Genomic DNA, 22,928 nt, shown 5'->3' with positions numbered 1-22,928 from the left:
CCTCCCAAAGTGTTGGGATTACAGGCGTGAGCCACCGCGCCCGGCCTTCTTACTCTAGATTTTTAAAGAGAAATTTTATATGCCTCTTAGATACAATACAATCATGCATCACTTAATGATGGGGATACATTCTGAGAAGTGTGTCATTAGATTATTTTGTCATTGTGCAAGTATTATAGAGTGTACTTAGACATACGTAGATGGTATAGCCTACTACACATGTAGGCTAAATGGTATAGCCTATAGTTCCTAGGCTATAAACCTGTACAGCAGGTGACTATACTGAATACTGTAGGCAATTGTGACACAACGATAAGAATACTTATGTATCTACAGATATACAAATATCTAGATAAAAAATATCTATAGAAAGATACAGTAAAAAATACAGCATAGAAGCCCGTTTAGTTTTAGGGGACCACTGTTGTATATGCGGTCCATCATTGACCAAAACATTGATATGCAATGCATGACTATATTAGATTATATTATTATACAAATTGAATCCCCATTAAGATTGTAATGTCACTTAGATGTGTCTCAATGTGGCTCTTCATTTATTTATGTGTTTGAAACCCAATGATCTGAGTGTTGCTTGAGTTCTGTTTAATATTACTTGTTTAAAGAATAGAATTTATGTGCCTAGAAATTTCATGCAGCTTGTATTTATTCTCAGATAACAAGCTGTAACCATGAAAAATCAAACAAGTGCAGCTCCTTCTGTTGCTCTTTAACTATGGCATACTCATACTTTGATTCATTCTGCAAGTATTAATTATGCACCCACTACTAGGCACTTTGGATTCATTTGTGGGCAAATGCAGACATGGGGTTTACAGCTCTGTAGGGCAACATAGGTATTAATGAAATAATCACACAGATGACATGTAGTAGTTTCCCTGAACATAAGTGCTATGGAGCATAAAAGCAGTTCTCTGAAAGCACATTTTTAAGGAGACATGAGGGACAGCTAATTTAAGGAAGTGAGATTTGAGATGTCAATGTGAAGGCCATTGAGTAGGAGCATTCCTGGCAAAGGGAATGGCCTGTGCAGGAAGAGTCATAGAGAATTCCAGGAAACGATAGAGTTCTTAAAGACTAGTGCCTTGGAATCCAAGGGCTGCATGTGGAATGAGGCTGGAGCAGGAGGCCGATTAGATCAGGCTCAGGGCCTCAGAGGCTGTGATGAAGAGATGACTTAGCTCTTTTGGAGAGGACACTAGGGTGCACTCTATGCTTCTTGCTTGTTCCCCTGTATCTCCAAGGCTCCTTGTTTGTTTGCTTGGTTTAAATCATGGAAGTTGTCAGTTTTGAATAAAAGTTATGGGGAACTTTAGCCATCTTAAGAAGTAAATCATCTTGATAAATGGAGAGCCACTCGTATGTTTTCTTAATCCAACTGTATTTATATACCAACTATAGAAAGACTCTGGATTTTAGTGTATGGCCAATGCCTATCCATAGTGGCCTAGAGACAGACTTGGATTATTCATAGGAATTTGGCATGTGACCTTTGTTTATTAAATATCAAAACAATTGGCAGGACTTGGCACAGGACACTAACTTTGGCCTCATCAATACCTGTCAGCCTCTTAAGTTTGTATTACAGATCATTAATAAAACAGCACATTTCATGTAAATTTAACTGACAGTGATAAAATTTGAGATCTGAGATGGATGACATTATAGTTTTTTAATAAACATTACCCAACTACCAGGTTTTAATAATTGTGACCTGAAAGCATTGATTGTATAGTGTTACATTTCAGTTTTATTGAAGTCAAAATACTTTCAAAGAGCACAGAAACAAAGACTAATTTGTAAGTGATATTATGAAAATAGTGTACTTATCTTGAAGCAGTTTTTTTTGTTTGTTTTGAGACAGTGTCCCACTGTGTCACCCAGGCTGGAGTGCAGTGACGTGATCTCGGCTCACTCCAACCCCCACCTCCTGGGCAAGCAATTCTCCTGCCTCAGCCTCCCCAGTAGCTGGAAGGCACCTGCCATCATGTTCAGCTAATTTTGTATTTTTAGTTGAGATGGGGTTTCACCATTTTGGGCAGGCTGCTCTTGAGCTCCTTACCTCAAGTGATCCACCCTCTTCAGCCTCCCAAAGTGCTGGGATTACTGGCGTGAGCCACTGCGCCCGGCCTTTAAGCAGTTTTTATTCATTACTACTGTTTTGTCAGTTATCATGTAAAGGTCTAGAAATGTTTGCCTTTTTGAATTTTTTTTTAATTAAATTAAATCATGGTCAAATAAATCTCTTTTATTATTCTCTTATAATAAATTTATCAGAATTGCTTCAGTCTTTATATCTATTATCCCACAAAGAAATGCCCGTTTAAAAAGATGTGATTCTCTTTTTTCAACATTATATTTGTTACACATGTAGTTGTAGATTGTTCATTCATACTACTAAATAGTATTTAATTTTTACAGATCCCAAATATATTACTGTTAACGATGGAATTGTTCACTTTTTCATTCACTAGGTAGCTGCTGTAAGTACCATAGTAAATAGAGGGATAACACCCAAAGCTTTTGTGTTCAGAAACTATGGTCATTTTCCTGGAATCAACTCTCATTATTTGGGAGGCTGTCAGTATAAAATGTGGCAGGCCATTAGAGCCTCATCTGCTGCTCCAGGCTACTTTGCAGAATATGCATTGGGAAATGATCTTCATCAAGTAAGTTGACTTGTATGTCTTATTTTTTAAAATTTTACATGATTAAAAGAATCAGCATTTATTAAATGTCATTGATCTTCAGAAGGATCAACCTAGGAGACTTTCTTCTTTGTGTCTTCATATGTCAAAAGAAGAACAATTTAGGATATTTTTATTTGTTGTTTTTCTTAACAAGCCTCTGACATGCAAATATATTTTAGGAAAGTTTTTGTGTTTTATGTAGTGTGATTCGTAGCCCATTATGATAATTTTATGATGGAAAAGTGAGAGTGTGTATGATTAGCTTTCCAAACATGATAAAAATTAAAAATGATATACACTCCGTGAAAATGCAGAATCCAGTCTGCTTGACAGTTTGGGTGGGCATATTTTGAAGAAAGGGATACAGTAAAATAATAGTAAATACTCATTAAGTTAGCTGTGTGCCAGACACTTATTTAGTGCTGTGCATGCATTATCTCATTTAATCCTTGCTACTTATGAGGTAGAGTTATTTGCATTTTACAAACAAGGAATTCGCACCTTAGGAAAAGTTAAGTAACTGGACTAGCATCACAGCTGTTAAATTACAGAGTTAGGATGTCGTCTGTAATTATACTCTTTTAAATTCATGTTTAAATTATTTATAAAAGTGAATATTATTTCTGGAAATTCTTTTTATGTAAACTTATTTACGCTTTTCCTCTGTCAAGTTTTTCCAACTCTTTATGGAAATCTTAATTCATAACTTACACTGAATGCTAATAAAGCTTTAGAGCTGATACTTTGAAAGCTTGCATTTTTATATATACTTAATTTTTTAAATTATGTCTCATTTAAAATTAGTCTCATTTGATGGAGTAGAATAAGAGGAATCTTGACGTTTTTCTCTAGTCCCTAAAGTACATCTACTCTCTTTATTTGGTCAGCTATCTGTTGAGAAAAAAATCTTATACTGTTGACAGAGATATTAAGACGGCATTCAAAAACTCATACATAGATCTATATAAACAACATGTCAGCAATATAAACTTCAAAACTTTCTAATGGATCATTTAAACTAAAACATTTTTATCAATTTTATCTCATTTTGATACAATAGCTTATATATATTTTAAAATGTTATGGCCAGCTATTCCCATTTTCTTTTTAATCTTTAAGTAATATAATATTTGTAGTTAAGAGATTAAAATAGGATTCCATTGTCTTTGGAGTCAGTTCAAACCATTTCTTACTTTGCAGAATCAGTCATTGTTGAATTATGTAAGGCACTTCCCCTTCTTGCCTTTCTTCTCTTTCTTCCACCCCCTCAGGGCAGAAAGTACTGGCTGCTGAGTTTCTGATACTGATTTCAGGACTTATTGGTCAAAACAAAATTTTTATTTTAACATGTGGCTTACTATTTTTAACAATGATTTCCCCCTATTCTTATGTACCATGTCATAAATTGAGAAATAATTTAGACAGTGTATGTAAAATACAATAGGATTTTTAAGTTATAACCTTAATAGTGCTACAAACTTGCAGTTATGCCAATTAGTGAAAGTCTCAAATACTAAATAATTACATTTGGGGATCATGTGTTTTCCACACTTCAAAAGAAATTATTTCATTTGCTCTTTATTCTTTATCTAAGAGAAAGTAGTTCTGAAGTTTAATTCAGTACTTTTGAATATATATACCAAAGTAATTCAGTGGTTCCTTTTCCATTTCAGATAGATTAGTGATATTTCTGTTCACTCTTAGACATTTTTATATTGATGACCATAATCCTTTAACTTATTTTGAGCCACAGATTAAAATAACTTCTTAAGGTTATTTGAATAAATAAATGTTATTTATAATTTACATAAATTTTTATGTAAAGTATATAGCCACATGGGCAAAAAATGTACTTTCATATAAATCAATAAACTTCAGAAACATTGGCACATTTAATTAATAAAAATATTAAAATGGAATATAGAGCCCAAGAAACCTACTTAAGGAAATATTTTCCTTACTCTATATTCTCTTCCAAGACTCGAAGAAGAAATGGGATATTTTTCACTTCAAATGACAACTCAGAAGATTGATGGGAATATTTTAAGGTGTGAATGATCTTGGTTGCTTAAACAAAGAAAACGTTCAAGCAAAGTCCTAATTCTTTCTAACCACTTAGAAGTTTTGCCAAGTTTAAAGTATAGTACTACAACCTTCTCATCCTAAATTCTTTTAATAATTATATTCAATTATTACCAGTCTCACTTTGAAAATCCCTTTTAGCTGTCACATCTGACATATGTTTTAATGTAGTTACTTGGTATCCATTGTAGTAGAGGTTAATTAATATTCTATTTGAGCAATTATTGAAAGTAGTGATATAATTAAGAGTTATGGGTAGGTGAATGGGGAGAGTTCATTTGCCTTTGACTATAAGAAGAAGAAGATTATTACAACTTTTATAAGGTTCATTACAAGTCCTAGAAAATTATACAGTGAGAAGAATTCTTTGTGAGTAGCTCCCAATCTCTTCCCATCTGCCCAAGTAGTAGCATAATATGCACATAGAAGTACTACTTTTTAAACAAAATTATTCCGTCTCTTTCCATCTCCACCTTCAAAATTAAATTGTTAATTCCTGTCTTTGGAGAAAGAATCTGATAAATTAGTTTACACTAGAGGTTTTGATGACCAATTCTGATATACATATTATTCCTACCAGGCTTTATTTACGTCATAAAAGTTTTTGTTCAGAGCTTAGGATACATAAACATAAATTATGAAATTTTTATTTAAACATTCCAGGTAAAGAGTGTTTTTAGCAGAAAGAGCCTTCCCAACACCTGCCAAATTATGCCTATACCAAACCACAATTAATAATTTTCATTGTAACTGGACAGAAATGTAGTGAGTGCTTACTCAGTGTCAGGCACTGTGCTAGCTGGGAAGGATATACAGATTTTTAACCATAGTTGGCATATTGTTTGTGCTTCCTGGATCCTGTCCTCAAATAGTTCAGACAAAAGAATGTAAACCCAGTTATAGAATGAGGTGAAAGTTTAATCATCAACATATGTACAGGATTAAGAAGTACTATAGAGGTGATTTATTCTGTCAGGGTCAGCTTAACAAAGAAGTTGTCATCTGACTTGATGTATAAAAAATGGGTCATTTATTTATGCAGCCAAAAAACACATGAAAAAATGCTCATCATCACTGGCCATCAGAGAAATGCAAATCAAAACCACAATGAGATACCATCTCACACCAGTTAGAATGGCCATCATTCAAAAGTCAGGAAACAACAGGTGCTGGAGAGGATGTGGAGAAATAGGAACACTTTTACACTGTTGGTGGGACTGTAAACTACTTCAAGCATTGTGGAAGTCAGTGTGGCGATTCCTCAGGGATCTAGAACTAGAAATACCATTTGACCCAGCCATCCCATTACTGGGTATATACCCAAAGGACTATAAATCATGCTGCCATAAAGACACATGCACACGTATGTTTATTGTGGCACTATTCACAATAGCAAAGACTTGGAACCAACCCAAATGTCCAACAATGCTAGACTGGATTAAGAAAATGTGGCACATAAACACCACGGAATACTATGCAGCCATAAAAAATGATGAGTTCATGTCCTTTGTAGGGACATGGATGAAACTGGAAAACATCATTCTCAGTAAACTATCGCAAGGACAAAAAACCAAACACCGCCTGTTCTCACTCATAGGTGGGAATTGAACAATGAGAACTCACGGACACAGGAAGGGGAACATCACACTCCGGGGACTGTTGTGGGGTGGGGGGAGGGGGAGGGACGGCATTAGGAGATATACCTAATGCTAAATGACGAGTTAATGGGTGCAGCAAAACAACATGGCACATGGATACATATGTAACAAACCTGCACATTGTGCACATGTATCCTAAAACCTAAAGTATAATAATAAAATAAAAAATAAAAAAATAAACAAAATAAAAAAATAAAAAATGGGTCATTGATTAGGGATAGAAAATGGGACGAGGAAGGGAAAATGGGGAGTGATTCCTCAATGGTTACAGAGTGTGGGTGATAAAAATGTTTTGGAAATAGATTGTAGTGCTGAGATACAGTGGCTTATGCCTGTAATCCCAGCACTTTGGGAGGTTGAGGCTGGAGGATCGCTTGAGCTCCGTAGTTCAAGACCAGCCTGCTGCAACATAGTGAGACCCTGTCTCTACCAAAAAAAGAAAAAAAATTAACAGGATGTGGTCTACAGGAACTACCATGGACCTAACATTAGCCCAATGACCTACTGATAGAATAGGCATCTGACAAGAGTAGGCTAACTATAAGCAGAGCTTAAAAGATAGTATGCCTCACCACTAGATTAGAGTGAGCCCAGAAACCTTAACTGCTGTACTTTTTTGATAAAAAGTGAGTAAAGTTTAAGGAACAGAAATTTACTTTGAAAAATGGTTAGCGAAACTATAAGAAACCTGCCAGTTTTTTGATTTGGGATTGATTTTGCAGTTATTGTTTCTTGCTAAAATTTGTGTGCCTCTTCATCTTTTCCCTTTTTTGTCTTTTCTGATCATCCTTATATAGGCTTTTATATAATGAAAATGTGTTTCATCTAAAATACCTACTTGATTAGAAGTTACACAGAGTATAACAAATATAGAATTTAAGATTTAAATGGTTTAGTAAAAAAAATAACTTTTCTGCCGAATTAGAAATTAAATGTTACCTCTGTTGTGGGATAAATATCATTCTAATGATCTGTTAATTGAAAACAAAGGAAAAAGTTGAAAGGATTAAGTTAAAATTTGTACATGAGAAAGCCTTTAGGAAATAGCTTAATTATTACCACCTGCATTGAAGGAATCTAAGTGGATTTTTACAAAGTTCAGCAATACAAATATAAATACCTATCCAATTTATGACTTGCAACAAATGTATAAAGATAGCTAAATTTAAAAATAGTTCTTTTTAACTGGTGAATGGATAAACTGTGGTATATTCAAATAATGAAATATTACTCAGCAATAAAAAGGAATGAATTACTGACATTCACAGAGACATAGATGAATCTCACAAGCATTCTTCTAAGTGAAAGAAACCAGACCCAAAAAAACTTATACTATGTGATTCCATTTATTTTGATAACAAAGTTCAATGTGTGACCTTGGAGAGTAGTTGGATGAATAGGTTTTTGAAGTAAATGTGGCAACAAACCACCCATGCTAAAATGGAGAATAGAGCAAGCAATAAAAAGACGTGGCAAACTGCTTTTCTGAATGTCAACACAGCCCTGTGCATCCCAGTTATCTCAAGGGTATCACAAAGCTACACATTGGTGATAAATGGTAATAAATGACATTTGCCGTAATAAAGGTTCGTTAGACCTCAGACTGGCTATTCTATAACTAAAGAGCCAATTAACTTTCTCTGGGAAGTGTTGTTAGTATTTAGGAACATTTCTATATATTAATAGCTGCCTCCTAATGTGATCTTATTGATCCAGCCAGAGTATTATTTGGAATACAAGTTTTTGAGAAAGTCGTTTTGTAATGCCAGAAATGAAGAGTTATCATAATCTATGGTTTGCAAAATACTACCACTCCCTCTAAAATAATTGAGCATAAATTTGTGAAAAGATGAGGAGTGTTCTTCACATTCCATGAGAAATTTTAGTAACAGTAGTATGCTTCATTAGTAGGGCAAATCCTACGTGATGTTTTTAATGGGACCTTCAAGCCAGAGCACTAATGGTGGGGTAGATGATTTTCCACAAAGAAAACTACTTGGGAGAATCAATTATATTCCTATATACAAGCAAAGAATAATTGGAAACCAAAATTGTAACAAAAGCAGTACAGTTTACAGTAGATCCAAAAAATTAAATACTTAGGTATAAATCTAACAAAACATAGAGAATCTGTATGTTGAAAACAGAAGATGAAAGAAATAAAAGAAGACCTAAAGAAATGGAAAGGCATACCATTATTGAAAGATGCTACATGGTAAAGATGTGAGTTATTCCTGAAGTGATCTATAAATATAATGCAATGCCAATCAAAACTCTAGTAGGACTTTCCAAAAATTATACAGTCAGATTCTAAAATTTATATGGAAGGGCAGAGGAATGTGAATAGTTTAAACAATTTTATTATTTTTTAGAGACAGAGTCTCGCTCTGGTGCCCAGGCTGGAGTGCAGTGGCACAATCTCAGCTCACTGCAACCTCTGCCTCCCAGGTTCAAGTGCTTCTCTTGCCTCAGCCTCCTGAGTAGCTGGGACCACAGGTGCACGCCACCACCCCCAGCTAATTTTTTGTATTTTTAGTAGAGACGAGGTTTCACTATGTTGTCCAGGCTGGTCTTGAATTCCTGGGCTCAGGCAGTCTGCCTGCCTCAGCTCCCCAAAGTTTACTAGGATTACAGGCATAAGCCACTGCACCTGTCCTAAACAATTTTAAAAGAATAAAAAGTTTCAAGGAGTCACACTACTCAATTTAAAAACTTACTCTAAAGGTACAGTAGTCATGGCTACTGTACCAGAGTGGTATTGGCATAAAGATAGATATGTAGATAAATGGAATTAAATAGAGAGTTCAGAAATAGACTCATACATATATGGCCATTTGATCTTTGACAAAGTTACAAAAGCAATTCAATGGAGAAAGGATAGTCTTTTCAGCAAAAATTGTGTTGAAACAATTGGTCATCTTTCTGTCTCCCTCTCTTTTCCCCTAACCCCCCACCACACACACAAACACACCTCAGAAACTGTGACCTAAACCTCACACGTTATACAAGATAATTCATAATGGATCGTAGTTCTAAATGTAAAACAAAACTATGAAACTTTTAGAAGAAAAACTTGGTGACCTGGGTTAGGGGAAGACTTCTTACAATTATACTGAAATCATCATACATGAAATTTAAAAATTGATAAACTGGACTTCATCAAAATTAAAAATGTAGCTCTGCAAATATACCGCCAAGAAGATGAGGAGACAAGTGACATACAGGAAGAAAATATTTGCAAATCCACATGTCCAACAAAGGAGTTATATCTAGAATATATAAGAAACCCTCAGAATTTAACAACGTGAGCCAAGGACTTGAACAGACACTTCAATGGAGGATAAAGGGATGGCAAATGAGGGTATGAAAAGACATCCAGCATCATTAGGCATTGGAGAATCACAAATTAAAACAATGATGAAATGCCACCACATATCTGTTAAAGTGGTTAAAGTACAGACAGTACCAAGTATTACTGTAATAAGATGCAGAGCAACTGGAACTTTTAGACATTGATGGTGGGAACGCAAAATGGACAACCACTTTGAAAATGTTTTGGCAGTTTCTTATAAAGTTAAACGTATACTTACCATATGCTCCAACGATCGCACTCTTATTTACTCTAGAGAAATGAAAATTTATGTCCATGCAGAATCCTGTACTCACACGTTTATAGCGACTTCTTTATTCGTGACAGTCAAATGCTGGAAACAACCCAGAGGTCCTACAGTGGATGAATGGATGAACTGTGTGGTACATCCACACAATCAGCAGTAAAAAGGAGTAAACTATTGATACATGCAACTACTTGGATTAGTCTCAATGACATGCTCAGAAAGAGAAGGCAGTTTAAAGAAGTCCCATACTGTATTATTCCATTTCTATGACCTCCTTAGTAGTGGCAGGAAACAGATCAGTGGTTGTCAAGGGTTATGGGTGGGAGGAGGGATGCCTACAAAGACATAGCATGAGAGAGTTTTTGGGGGTGATGGAACTATTCTGTATCTTGATTGTGGTAATATTTACACAAATCTATATGCATTAAAGTTCATAAAGCTGCCTACCAAAAAAGTTAATTTTACTGTATAATCTGAAAAATGAAAATATTTTGCAATGAAATGAGCTGCTTTACAAGGTTGTATGCACCATATTACTGAAAATGTTTAAGAATTCTGTCAAAAACTGTTTAAGGCTATATGTGGGAGACTGAACTAGGGTAATTCCAAGGTCTGTTAGAATTCTCAGCAGTGATAGTGCTGATTCCAAGGAGATGCCAAGCACCAGTGACATCAAAAATCATTCGAGTTTATTCAGGTTGTTTACCACTGAAGAAATGCCTTTCCCTGTACTCAGCAGACGGTTAACTGACATGGATGGGAGCTGAACAGGAGAAGGAAGCTGAGCAGTCACTTAAAACATTTTAAATCAGATATGCTTTTCTAGATTTTATCTGGTTTATTTTGGTTTGGTTTTGAGACAAGGTCTTGCTCTGTTGCCCAGGCTAGAGTGCAGTGGTGTGATCTCAGCTCACTGCAGCTTTGACCTCCCAGGCTCAAGCAATTCTCCCACCTCAGCCTCCTGAATAGCTGGGACTACAGGCATGTACACCATGACTGGCTAATTTTGTTTATTTTTTTGTAGAGACCAGGTGTCCCTATGTTGCTCAGGCTGGTCTTGAACTCCTGGACTCAAGCGATTCTCCTGCCTCGGCCCCCCAAAGTGCTGAGATTACAGGCATGAGCCACCATGCTCAGTGTATTTTTCTAGATTTTAAATACAATATAATGTTTATGATGTAATGTATTTTAATATGGTTCTACAATACATTTTATTATAGTTTGACCATAATTTTATCTACTTTTACTCTACTACATTTTTATAGTGCTGTATCAGCATATTTTATTAATACCTTTGTTTCCTTTTGAAGTCTTCAAAATAATATTGATTATTGATACATACTTAGGAATATAAAGTTTTATCTATGTTATTTACATTATATCTGCATTATAATGAATGTGATCCATTGAAATTGTATTGTTAATAGAATTTCAACTAACTTAGCATTTTTTGGTTATATTTGACTTGTGAGAGAAGAACTAATTTTAATTGTTTGGTAGAACCACAGTTCTTTTCTGTTAGGCTTTAAGTAGAACCTGTATTAACCACTAAATAAGATAATGTGTCTTTGAAAAGTAATTCAGTTTATTTCAATATTTTTTAGCAAAATATGCAAAGCAATTTAAGAAGTTCAAAGAACTTTCATAATAGGAAAGGAAACTTAATAAGTTTCTTTATGAGGCCAGTGAGTCTTCACATGGATTTTTTTGCAGCTGTAGTCTATAAAAGAAATGCACTTTTAAGGAACCTCTTGGTTTTAAATAATTTATTTAGCTTATTACATAGTTCAGCTTTCCCCGTGAGTCAGTTTTAAGAATTTCTTTTTTTAACTTATATTTTGCAGGATGGAGGTTTGCTTCTGAATAACCCTTCGGCATTAGCTATGCATGAGTGTAAATGTCTTTGGCCAGATGTGCCATTAGAGTGCATAGTATCCCTGGGCACTGGACGTTATGAGAGTGATGTGAGAAACACGGTAACATACACAAGCTTGAAAACCAAACTTTCTAATGTTATCAACAGTGCTACAGATACAGAAGGTTAGTCTTGTTTGCTGCTTTAAAATACTTCAACTTCTAGCATTGTAGCAGTTTTTTGGTGGCATATGTTGGTCCTAACTGCAAAGGCATATGATATGTCTGTATTGTGGGTTTAGGAAGTACATGGGAGGAAACATTTTGTTTTCCTTTCTCACTTGTTTCTTGTTAGGTGACTCTAGAACAGAGACTGTTTTCCATTTGAGAGCTAGTGCTACCTTTGCCCACTTACTGTTGGAGAAGTACCTAAAGCTGGATAGCACATTTTGTTGGAGACTCTGAAGCCAGTTAAGAAAGGGAAAAGCAACAAAAGGAGTTAGATTGGTTCAAACATATACATGATAGCAAAGATTTAGAGTAAAGGGCATTCAATTATTTAATATTGTCAAGGCAAACTGGAATGAGAATGTGTTCTTACTTTTACTCTTGCTGCCCTTATAGTTTAATCTTCATACAGAGACCAAAGTCATCCTTTTAAAATGCAAATTAGGCTGGGCACGATGGCTCACACCAGTAATCCCAGCACTTTGGGAGGCCGAGGCAGTTGGATCACTTGAGGTCAGGAGTTTGAGACCAGCCTGATCAGTGTGGTAAAACACCATCTCTACTAAAAATACAAAAAATTAGCCAGGCATGGTAGTGTGCACCTGTAATCCCAGCTCCTTGGAAGGCTGAGGCAGGAGAATCACTTGAGCCTTGGGGGCAGAGGTTGCAGTGAGCCAAGATTGCGCCACTATATTCTAGCCTGGGCTACAGAGCAAGACTCCATCTCAAAAAAAAAAACAAAAACAAATAATGTCTGTCTGCTTCTCAGAACCCTCTTCCAAGTGTGTACCTTCTCTAAAGTGTGTCCAACCACCCGATAATTCTTGGTGGTCACCAAACTTGCTAAGAACTCTCCTGCCTCAGGGCCTCTGCAGTTGCTGTATCCTCTCTCTATAAGGCTATTTCCCCAGATAGGCACTTGACCCTTATTTCATTCAGGTCTCTTTTGAAATGTCAGAGGGACCTCAGAGAAACCTTTCCTGACTGCTTTTCCATTTTCCTTATCATCTCACTCTAATTTCTTAGCCTGCTTCTTTTTCTCTTTTTCTCTTACAGAGTTTATCTCATTGTAATTATATATTACATATTTGATTGTTTACTTATTATCCTTCTGTCCCACAAGAATGCAAGGCAAGAATTTATCCAGTTTACTTTGACTTACCCAGTTTGCTGTTGACTACAGTGCCTGGCATATAGTAGGCATTCAGTGAGCGTATGTTGAATTTCAGGTTTTGGCCTTGAAGTGTTTGTGTGTGTGTGTGTTTTTCTTAGAAACAGGATCTCACTTTGTTGCCCAGGTTGGAATGCAGTGACAGTGATAGCTCACTGCAGCCTCAAACTCCTGGCTCAACCAGTCCTCCCACCTCAGCCTCCTGAGCAGCTGGGACTACAGGTGCATACCATTGCACCCAGCTAATTTTTTAGACCTTTTTTTGTAGAGATGGGGTCTCCCTGTGTTGCCCAGGCTGGTCTCAAACTCCTGGCTTTAAGTGATCCTCCTGCCTTGGCCTCCCAAAGTGCTGGGATTACTAGCATGGGCCACCGGGCCTTGCCTTGAGGTTTAGATGTCCTCATTTTACTATTTTGTTTTTAGTTATTGGGTGAAATGTTTTATTAAATTAAAAAAAATTATTACCACTTAACAGCTCCTTGTATTTGAATCTCATTCTTTTCATATCAGCATATTATTGGCCAAGTCATTAACGTAAGTGAGAATCTTAAACTCCCCACTGAGGACTTTTATTCATTGAATGAAAACCAAAAAAAGCTCAGATGCTAGATTTTTGACTGTCTGAAATTTTGTTGCCAGATCAGTAAAATACTATTTTTTTCTCAGCTTTATTGAGGTCAGACTGACATAAAAATTGTATATATTTAAGTTGTACAACACGTTGTTTTATTATAAGTATACCTTGTGTAATGATTCCCACAATCCAGCTAATAAGCATATCTGTCACCTGACATAGTTACTGTTTTGTGTGTGCCTGGTAAGAACACTTAAGATTTACTCCCGTAGCAAATTTCAAGTAAACAATACTTAATACATTGTTATTAACTATAGTTACCGTGCTGTACATCAGATCTCTAGTAGGTAGTCATAACTGAAAATTTGTACCCTTTGACCAACATCTCCCCATTTCCCCCACTCCCCAGTGTCTGGCAACCACCAGTCTCCTCTCTTTTTTTTAGTTCAACTATTTTAGATTCCACATGTAAATGTTACCATGCACTACCCATTTTCCTGTGTCTGGCTTAGTTCCCTTAGCAGAATATCTTCCAAGTTCATCCATGTTGTCGCAAGTGGCAGGATTTCCTTCTTTTTTACAGCAGAATAGGATTCTTGTGTGTGTGTAAATAATTTTATAGGTTTAATCTGTGGTGAATTGCTAAATGGATGGTAAATGATTGTAAGTGATTAAGACTATGAATTAAGAAGAGGAATGAGAAAACTTGATTGGTGTAGACAGCTTATAAGACATAAAGTAGACTTGATATGGGTCTTAAAGGATGTATAGGATTTGGACTTTTTTTTTTTTGAGTCTTAATTTCAGAGTTTTATTGTATTGCACTAAAGGAACAGCAGGATAGTTATACAATTTTCTCTCATTCAGTTTTGAAAATCTGAAGTACCTGCAAATTCTTAAGAATACCTTTACCACCAGATTAGAACAGTAAGCATAATAACCAATTTCTTAATAAGTAATGTCTTACAAATAAAAACACATTTAAAATAGCTTTAAATGCATTCTTCACAAGTAATTCAGCATATATTTTTGTATCATGTTTACTTATGCTTAAGAATTAAAGCAAGTATATTTATTACTCTGATGGAAATATGGGAAATCTCTCATTCATGCAACATACAGTGATAATATTCAAGTGAAGGGAAAATTCCCACTTTTTATTTTTGTAAATGTATCCATATATAATCATCTACATGACAGATGAGGAAACCCATGAGGTTTCCCACTAGTCAGATATACATTTTCAGTTCATCAGAAGCACCTGATATCTACAGCTAATTTATAATTAGATACTGTTTCAATGAAACCAAAATGAGCCCTACAAGTTCCTATAACCAAAAGCTTCCAATGTACTAGGACAGTCAGTAATTAATGCATCATTCAGAGGATTATGACTGTTCCTTAAGAAGTGCAAGTTCAAACCTGTCAACACCAGAGGTAATCATTTTATATTAATTTATACGTAATACCATTTAAAATCTTTATCCGAGTATAACATATGAAAACAGTCTTTCCACAAGCAAAAAATGTGGAAACATTTAAAAAATAAGGAGTCATTTTTTAAAGTAACTGATCAGATTGCACAGGCTATTCTTGGACAGGATCTTGCTGGATAGAATCCCTTCATTTGGTGGCTTTTTGCATGCACTTAACTGGACCAATTCTTCTGTATGTTGTTCTAAGAGCTCACCAAAACATAGATCATGCCGTATAGGTAGTAAAAAAATGCTAGAAGATAAAAAGCTAATTCGCACCATCCTTCCTTCTGACAATATGCTAGAATGTCTGCATTCATGATGGTTGTAGGGTCATAGAGTCCTGGGCCACTCGTCACTGGTCTACTCATATACCTCCAAATATGATATGTCAAAAGGGGCATATTGAGACCCAGTGTAAGCCACTCTGCTGCACAAAGAAACATGACACAGAAGAAAGCGTCGATGAGGTACTCTGGGAGTACAAGTGGATTCAGGGTATTAACACTGGTCTGTAGGATTCTTGTAATCAGTCTTCAGTTCATCAAATGCAATAATGTGCCAAATAGCGAAGAAGATGAGTGCGGCAGTGAGCAGCAGCGAGAGCATGTAGCAGAAGGCCACGAACGTGAATGCCATGGCTGGGGAGGAGCGGGGAGAGGCGCCGGTACCAGCGGAGAAAAAGCGATTTGGACATTTTAAAAGAGAGTTAAGACTTCCTCTTCTGGACATCATAAAATATTAGGGACCAGATATTTCCTCTTACCTTAAACAACTAGAAAAGTAGACAAAACAATGGTTTTCAGACATTAGATAACAGGTAACATAGGACAGTGATCTCTGAAAGGAGAATGAATGAGGTCATCACTATTATTGTCCAGCTTGCTGCCTGAAAAGAGTTTCTATACTATAGCATCGTTTCTATTCTATAGCACCAGAAAAGTGGGGTAGTCTCTTGGAGTTGGGGAAACAAAGTTTGCAGTTCAAGGAGGCCAAGGAAGCTAAAATTTGTGGGCTACGTGCAAGATCTGAACAGTGAAAACAACAAAACATTACTGAGAGAAATTAAAGACCTAAATAAATCAATACATATACTGTGTTCATGAATTGGAAATCTCAATATTGTTAAGGTATCACATCACAAATTGATACATAGATTCAATACAATTCCTCTCAAAATCCAAGCAGGCTTTTGAGGAATAGAGATTAACAAGCTGACTGTAAAATGTATATGGATATGCAAAGGACCCAGAATAGTGGTCTCCAACCTCTTTGGTCCCAAGGACTGGTTTCGTGGAAGATAGTTTTTCCACACATGGGGGCGGGGAGGGGAGGGATGGTTTGGGGATAATTCAAGCACATTACATTTATTGTGTACTTTATTTCTAGTATTATTGCATTGTAATATATAATGAAATAAGTATACAGCTCACCGTAATATAGAATTGGGAGCTCTGAGCTTGTTTTCCTCCAACTAGATGGTCTCATCTAGGGGTAATGGGAGACAGTGACAGATCATCAGGCATTAGATTCACCTAAGGAGCACGCAACCTAGATCCCTTGCATGCTCAGTTCACAATAGGGTTTGCACTCTTATGAGAATCTCATGCCACCACTAATCTGACAGGAGGTGGAGCTAAGGCAGTAATGCAAGCGATGGAGAGTGGCTGTATATGCAGATGAAGCTTTGCTTACTGGCCCTGCCACTCACCCCCTGCTGTGCAGCCCAGGAGTTGGGGACCCCTGACCTGGAATATCTGACACAATTTTGAAAAAGAAAAAAAAGTTGGAGGACTTAATCTGCTGATTTAAAGACTATACAACTACATTAAGCAAGGAACTGTGGTGTTTGAATAAAGATAGACATATAAATCAATGGTATGTAATGAAGAGTCCAGAAATTGATTTATACATGTGAACTCAAAAGACTTTTTACAAAGGTGCTAAGGTAACTCAGTGGGAAAGGACAGTCTTTTCAACAAATGGTGCAGGACTATTGATACCTATATCCACAGCGTTGACCTTGACCCTTTGCACCATACACAAAAGTAACTTGAAATGCAACACAGTTGCTCATGGCTAATATGCAGAAATACAACTGATTTTTGTTATTGACCTTATGTAACTTCAAACTTGTTAAACTCACTTATTCTAGTAGCTTTTTATAGCTTTCTCAAAATTGTCAACATAGGCAACCAGGTTGTCTATAGAGTTTTACTTCTTCTTTTTTAATCTACATGCACTCATTTCCTTTTAATGCCTTATGGCATTGAAAAGAACCCTCCAGTACAATGCTTACTGGAAAGTGTGAGACATCTTACCCTGTTCCTGATCTTAGATGGAAACCTGAATCTAAGAGCTGAAACTATTAAACATATAGAAGAATATGCTGGAGAAAATCTTAATGACCTTGGGTAGGTAAAGATTTTTTTAGATAGGACATAGAAAATATGAATCAGAAAGGAAAGAGATAAATTAGACTTTGAATTATAAATTCTTCTCTTTAAAAGATACTTTTTATAAAATGAAAAGGCAAGTCATACACTAAAATATTGATAAAACATGTATCTGACCCATCATGAGGTATAATATATAATCAAGTTCAAAATATATAGAGAATTCTCATATAACATATGTATGTATATATGTATGTATACGTGTGTATATATAAAAAATATCGGCCAGGTATGGTGGTTCACACCTGTCATCCCAGCACTTTGGGTGGATCGGTTGAGCCCAGAAGTTTGAGACCAGCCTGGTCAATATAGTGAGATCCCATCTCTACAGAAAAATAAAAAACTATCTGGGCATGGTGGCACATACCTGTAGTCCCAGCTACTTGGGAGGCTGAGGCAGGAGGATCACTTGAGCCCAGGAGTTCGAGATTGTGGTGAGCCATGATTGCACCACTGTCATGTATATAGGACACAGCAATTCAGTAAAAAAACTGGGCAAAAGATTTGAACAGACACTTCATTGAAGAAGATATACAAATGACTAGTAAGTACATGAAAACCTTCTCAACATAATTAGTCATTAGGGAAATGAAAAACCGCAAGATACCAATACCTCTAGAATGCAAAATTTAAGATTTGACATACTAACTTTGGGCAAAGATGTAGAGCAGTGAGAACTCTAATATATTAGTGGTTGGAATACAAAAATGGAAGACAGTGTGGCAGGTTTTTTTTAAAATAAGCATACCCTTTACCATATGAACCAGCAGTTTTATTCCTAGGTTTTTGCCCAAAGGAAATGCAATCATATGCACAAGAAGACTTACGTGTAAATGTTCATAATAGGGTTATTTCTAGTAGCTAAAAACTGAAGAGAGCCAGCAGAACTGCAGAGAACAAATTGTGTTGTATTATACAATGGAACACCATTTAGCAGTGAAAAGAAAGGAACTATTGATATATGCTACAACATGGATGAATCTCAAAAGTATTTTGCCCGTAAAAGAAGGTAGATACTTTTGATTCTGTTTGTATGAAATTCTAGGAAAGGGAAAGCAGGCACCAACTATAAAGAGGCTTAAAGGAACTTTTTACAGTGATGGAAATGGCTATGTCATGATTATTGTTGTGCTTACACAAGTGTATACATTTGTCAAAACTTGTCAAACTATACGGTTAAAATTGGTGAATTGCACTGGATGTAAATGATATGTCAATGAAGATGATCCCAAAAAATTAAAAACAACAAAAAAAGGAAAGTTGGAAAGGGCATTTCAGCAGTGGTGAACAGTATGACCAAAAGCACAGAGAGAATAGAACAAGTATACTAATTTCACAGAATAATGTATTTTGGAAGATGAATTTTATCTTGTAGTTTTACCCATTATTATGGATTACTTCTACTGTTAGTTTGAATAATGAAATTAGTGAATCTTTGTAATGTGCCTAAAAAGAAGTTAATTTTAAATAAAGATAAATTGACAATTCATTGCTCACTTTATCCCCTTTTCTTATCCCCCTATCCTTTTCTTTTTTGCTTTAACAGAAGTCCATATAATGCTTGATGGCCTGTTACCTCCTGACACCTATTTTAGATTCAATCCTGTAATGTGTGAAAACATACCTCTAGATGAAAGTCGAAATGAAAAGCTGGATCAGCTGCAGTTGGAAGGGTTGAAATACATAGAAAGAAATGAACAAAAAATGAAAAAAGTTGCAAAAATATTAAGTCAAGAAAAAACAACTCTGCAGAAAATTAATGATTGGATAAAATTAAAAACTGATATGTATGAAGGACTCCCATTCTTTTCAAAATTGTGATGAGTATATGCTTATGTTCTCATAAATGAAGGCCTGTTTAGAAGATCAACCACATTCAATAAGGAATTGTGGGGTTCGACATGAGTTAACTTTGAAATACTTATGAATTCTGGAGAATCCTGAAAAAGACGGTGCTTCGACCAGCTTGCACAGCACAGAGAATATTCTTGGTTACAGAATTCATATGGGAACTAGGCTTTTAAGATGTTAATAATTAACTAAGCTTTAGTAACCTTACTGTGCTAGTTGATTTTAGTAGATATTGGTGTTATATTGTTTGATGTTTGAAAATGTATTAATATATGTGCCGAACAAGAAACTGAAAGCTATATTGTACCATATATTTTTACTTTAGTCCTCATAATCATGTTGAATTTATGTGATCATTGATTTTATTTCAAATGGAAAAGCTAATTTCTTCTTAAATTTACATTACCTAATATTCTCACTAGCTACATTCTCCAATCCACACTGCCTTTTATTGTAATATCATCTAAATAGATGCAGAAAAATGGAATTTTCTCTATTAAAGTATTTTACATCTGACATAAAAAAGAACCAGATAAAGTTTTCTATTCAAATATGTTTATTTTAACATTGTTTGGTTAGAAAAGGTGAAGTTCCAGTCAACCACTTTCTACCCCTGAAATTTCAAGATAATGCTGTATTAATTTTTCCAGATCTAACACTAGCTTATTCTTCCCTGTTATAAAATGGTTTGAACTTACTGAGGAGATATTCCTATCATTAACAAAAATAATCTGTTCTTAAAAGGCTAATGTCATTTTAAAATTAATTTTTGTTCATAATGTAGCTCCCCTTTAGCCTTTGAATACACCTGGCAGCAGTATGCTTAAAAATAAGAAGTTAGGGTCTGGCATGGTAGCTCACACCTGTAATCCCAGCACTTTGGGAGGCTGAGGCAGGCAGATCACCTGACGTCAGGAGTCCAAGACCAGCCTGGCCAACACGGTGAAACCCCGTCTCTAATAAAAATACAAACATTAGCCAGGCATGGTGGCGCACACCTGTAGTCCCAGCTACTCGGGAGGCTAAGGCAGGAGAATGGCTTGAACCTGAGAGACGGAGGTTGCAGTGAGCCAAATAGCACCAGTGGACTCCAGCCTGGGCGACAGAACAAGACTCCATCTTAAAAAAAAAAAAAAAAAGAAGTTAGGCTTGTTTTACCTTATTAACTCCTTGGAACTGTCTGGATTTCACAGAAGTTGGTAAGATGCACTTACATGGAACATAGTTTGTGCCAAACAAATTCATCTTTGTTGCATCTATTTGTCACATAAATCCTTACATGGAATGTTTAGATTTCTTAAGAAAAATGAAACAAAGGTTAGTGCCCCTTGTTTTAGACATATAAACTAAAGCTAGACCCTGTTGCCCAGATAGTCATATTGCTTCTTTGCAATGTCAATTCACAGAGGCTGTGAGATGTGTTTCAAAGAGTGGAGTTGAGAGTCTGGATGCTAATCCTGCCTTTGCTGCAAGAACCCTTCTGTTTGTGACCTTGAGGAAGGCAAATGTCTGTAGGCTTTGCATATCTCATTTGTAAAATGAGGAAAGCTAGCTGTAAAATTTTCTAACATCTGAGTTATATAAACTTTAGACATAGTATAAAATAGGAAACTACCAATGATTTCTAAAGATAATATAAAATAGTCCTTTCAGACCACAAATATTACATGCAACTAAGAACTCGTAAATGCAAGAAAAAAACAAATAATTGGAAATCAGAATATTTCTGGGAATTCTTCATAATAAAGCAAATTTCAAGCACAATAAAGTAATATGCATATTTACATATTTGCACCTCATCATAAGGTCACTCTAGTCCTAAACTGATGTAGTTCATCTGTTTTACAGCTGAAGTTAAGTATGTCCCTTATTTGTGCTTGGCTTATTTCTTTCTTAAATAATACATTATACAAGTGAACTCTGGCCATGGCTTCTTTCTTTCTTTCTTTCTTTTTTAAAGTTTCCCATATATACAACTCAGTCCTTTTTTTACTGACACCTAATATAAGCCACGTAGCATGGCACCTACCATCCCTATTTCTTTAGCTCTTTTCACTCTCCAACAAAAGGCAAACCCAGTTGTGTGGTGCACCAGTTTTTGGCCGTTCTTGTTCTCATTTGTACTTGAAACTGGTTATCTGAAGAACTGTAATTCACCTGAGATAACCCTCATTTTATAACAAGGCCAGCGCTTGCTTTATCCAAAGGAACCCAAAAAGTAAATTCTGCAAATAATACAAGACGGCAATAGAAAGAGATGTGAAAATGAATTTTCAGTCTTATACAGGTAAAATATCTGCCCTTTTCAAAAATGCAAAGAGGAAAAATGGTCTATTTTATAAATGTAATAAATTCCTCAACTCTTATTTTTAAAATATAGAATAAAAATTGTTTTAATGCTCAGGTTTTCCTGAGTGTCTCAGAAGTCTTATTTCTATAGTAAATGGTGTACTGGTAATATTTCAGTTCCATTCTTGTTGCAGATACTATTCTCTATTAAAATAGTGCTTCACGCCCAGGGACAGTGGCTCACACCTGTAATCCCAGCACTTTTGGAGGCCCAGGCAGGCGGATCACTTGAGGTCAGGAGTTCGAGACCAGCCTGACCAACATGGTGAAACCTCATCTCTACTAAAAATACAAAAATTAGGCCGGGCACGGTGGCTCACGCCTGTAATCCCAGCACTTTGGGAGACCGAGGCAGGTGGATCACCTGAGGACAGGAGTTTGAGACGAGCCTGACCAACATGGTGAAACTCCATCTCTACTAAAAATACAAAAAAATTAGCTGGGTGTGGTGGTGGGTGCCTATAATCCCAGCTACTCAGGATGCTGAGGCAGGAGAATCGCTTGGAACCTGGGAGGCAGAGATTGCAGTGAGCTGAGATCACGCTATTGCACTGCAGCCTGGGCAAAAAGAGCAAAACTCCGTCTCAAAAAAAAAAAAAAAAAAAAAAATTAGTCGGGCACGCTCCTGTAATCCCAGCTACTCGGGAGGCTGAGGCAGGAGAATTGCTTGAACCGGAGAGGTGGATCTAGTTTAAACTAAATCTAGTTTACTAAACTGAATCTGTGAAATTTGGGGTTTAATCAGTGGAGAAATGTACTTGTCTAAGAAATGTCCTCTTAGTCTTCATAACTTTAGAGGGCTTTTTTTTTTTTTTTAATTATTACAACATCAAATTATGTGAATACTCCTCTTTATCTCTTCATTTAACACAGTGGTCTTACCCATCTCCTGGAAGGTTTGC

General features: G+C 36.0%; 1 protein-coding gene and 1 pseudogene across 3 annotated transcripts in view; one reads left to right on the top strand and one right to left on the bottom strand.

The window, feature by feature from the left end:
* Positions 1-22,102, top strand: part of PNPLA8 (patatin like phospholipase domain containing 8) — a 52,779-nt gene extending 30,677 nt beyond the window's left edge. The window contains exons 8-10 of one of the 2 annotated variants that reach the window (XM_030826795.1): positions 2,496-2,504; positions 11,913-12,108; positions 19,373-22,102. In XM_030826795.1, the coding sequence (XP_030682655.1) occupies positions 2,496-2,504; positions 11,913-12,108; positions 19,373-19,647 (480 nt within the window). In that variant the 3' untranslated portion in view covers positions 19,648-22,102. Of the gene's footprint in view, positions 1-2,495; positions 2,691-11,912; positions 12,109-19,372 lie in introns of both variants that reach the window. The other variant, XM_030826794.1, reaches the window with a different exon arrangement.
* On the bottom strand, positions 15,026-16,009 carry LOC101178894 (annotated as a pseudogene). The gene has a single exon (XR_179264.3). The product of XR_179264.3 is annotated as a protein cornichon homolog 1 pseudogene (transcript).
* Positions 22,103-22,928: the final 826 nt, after the last annotated feature.

This window comes from Nomascus leucogenys, chromosome 13 (genome assembly GCF_006542625.1).
Source record: "Nomascus leucogenys isolate Asia chromosome 13, Asia_NLE_v1, whole genome shotgun sequence".
Taxonomy (NCBI): Eukaryota; Metazoa; Chordata; class Mammalia; order Primates; family Hylobatidae; genus Nomascus; species Nomascus leucogenys.
This window is presented reverse-complemented; position numbering and strand designations above follow the sequence as displayed.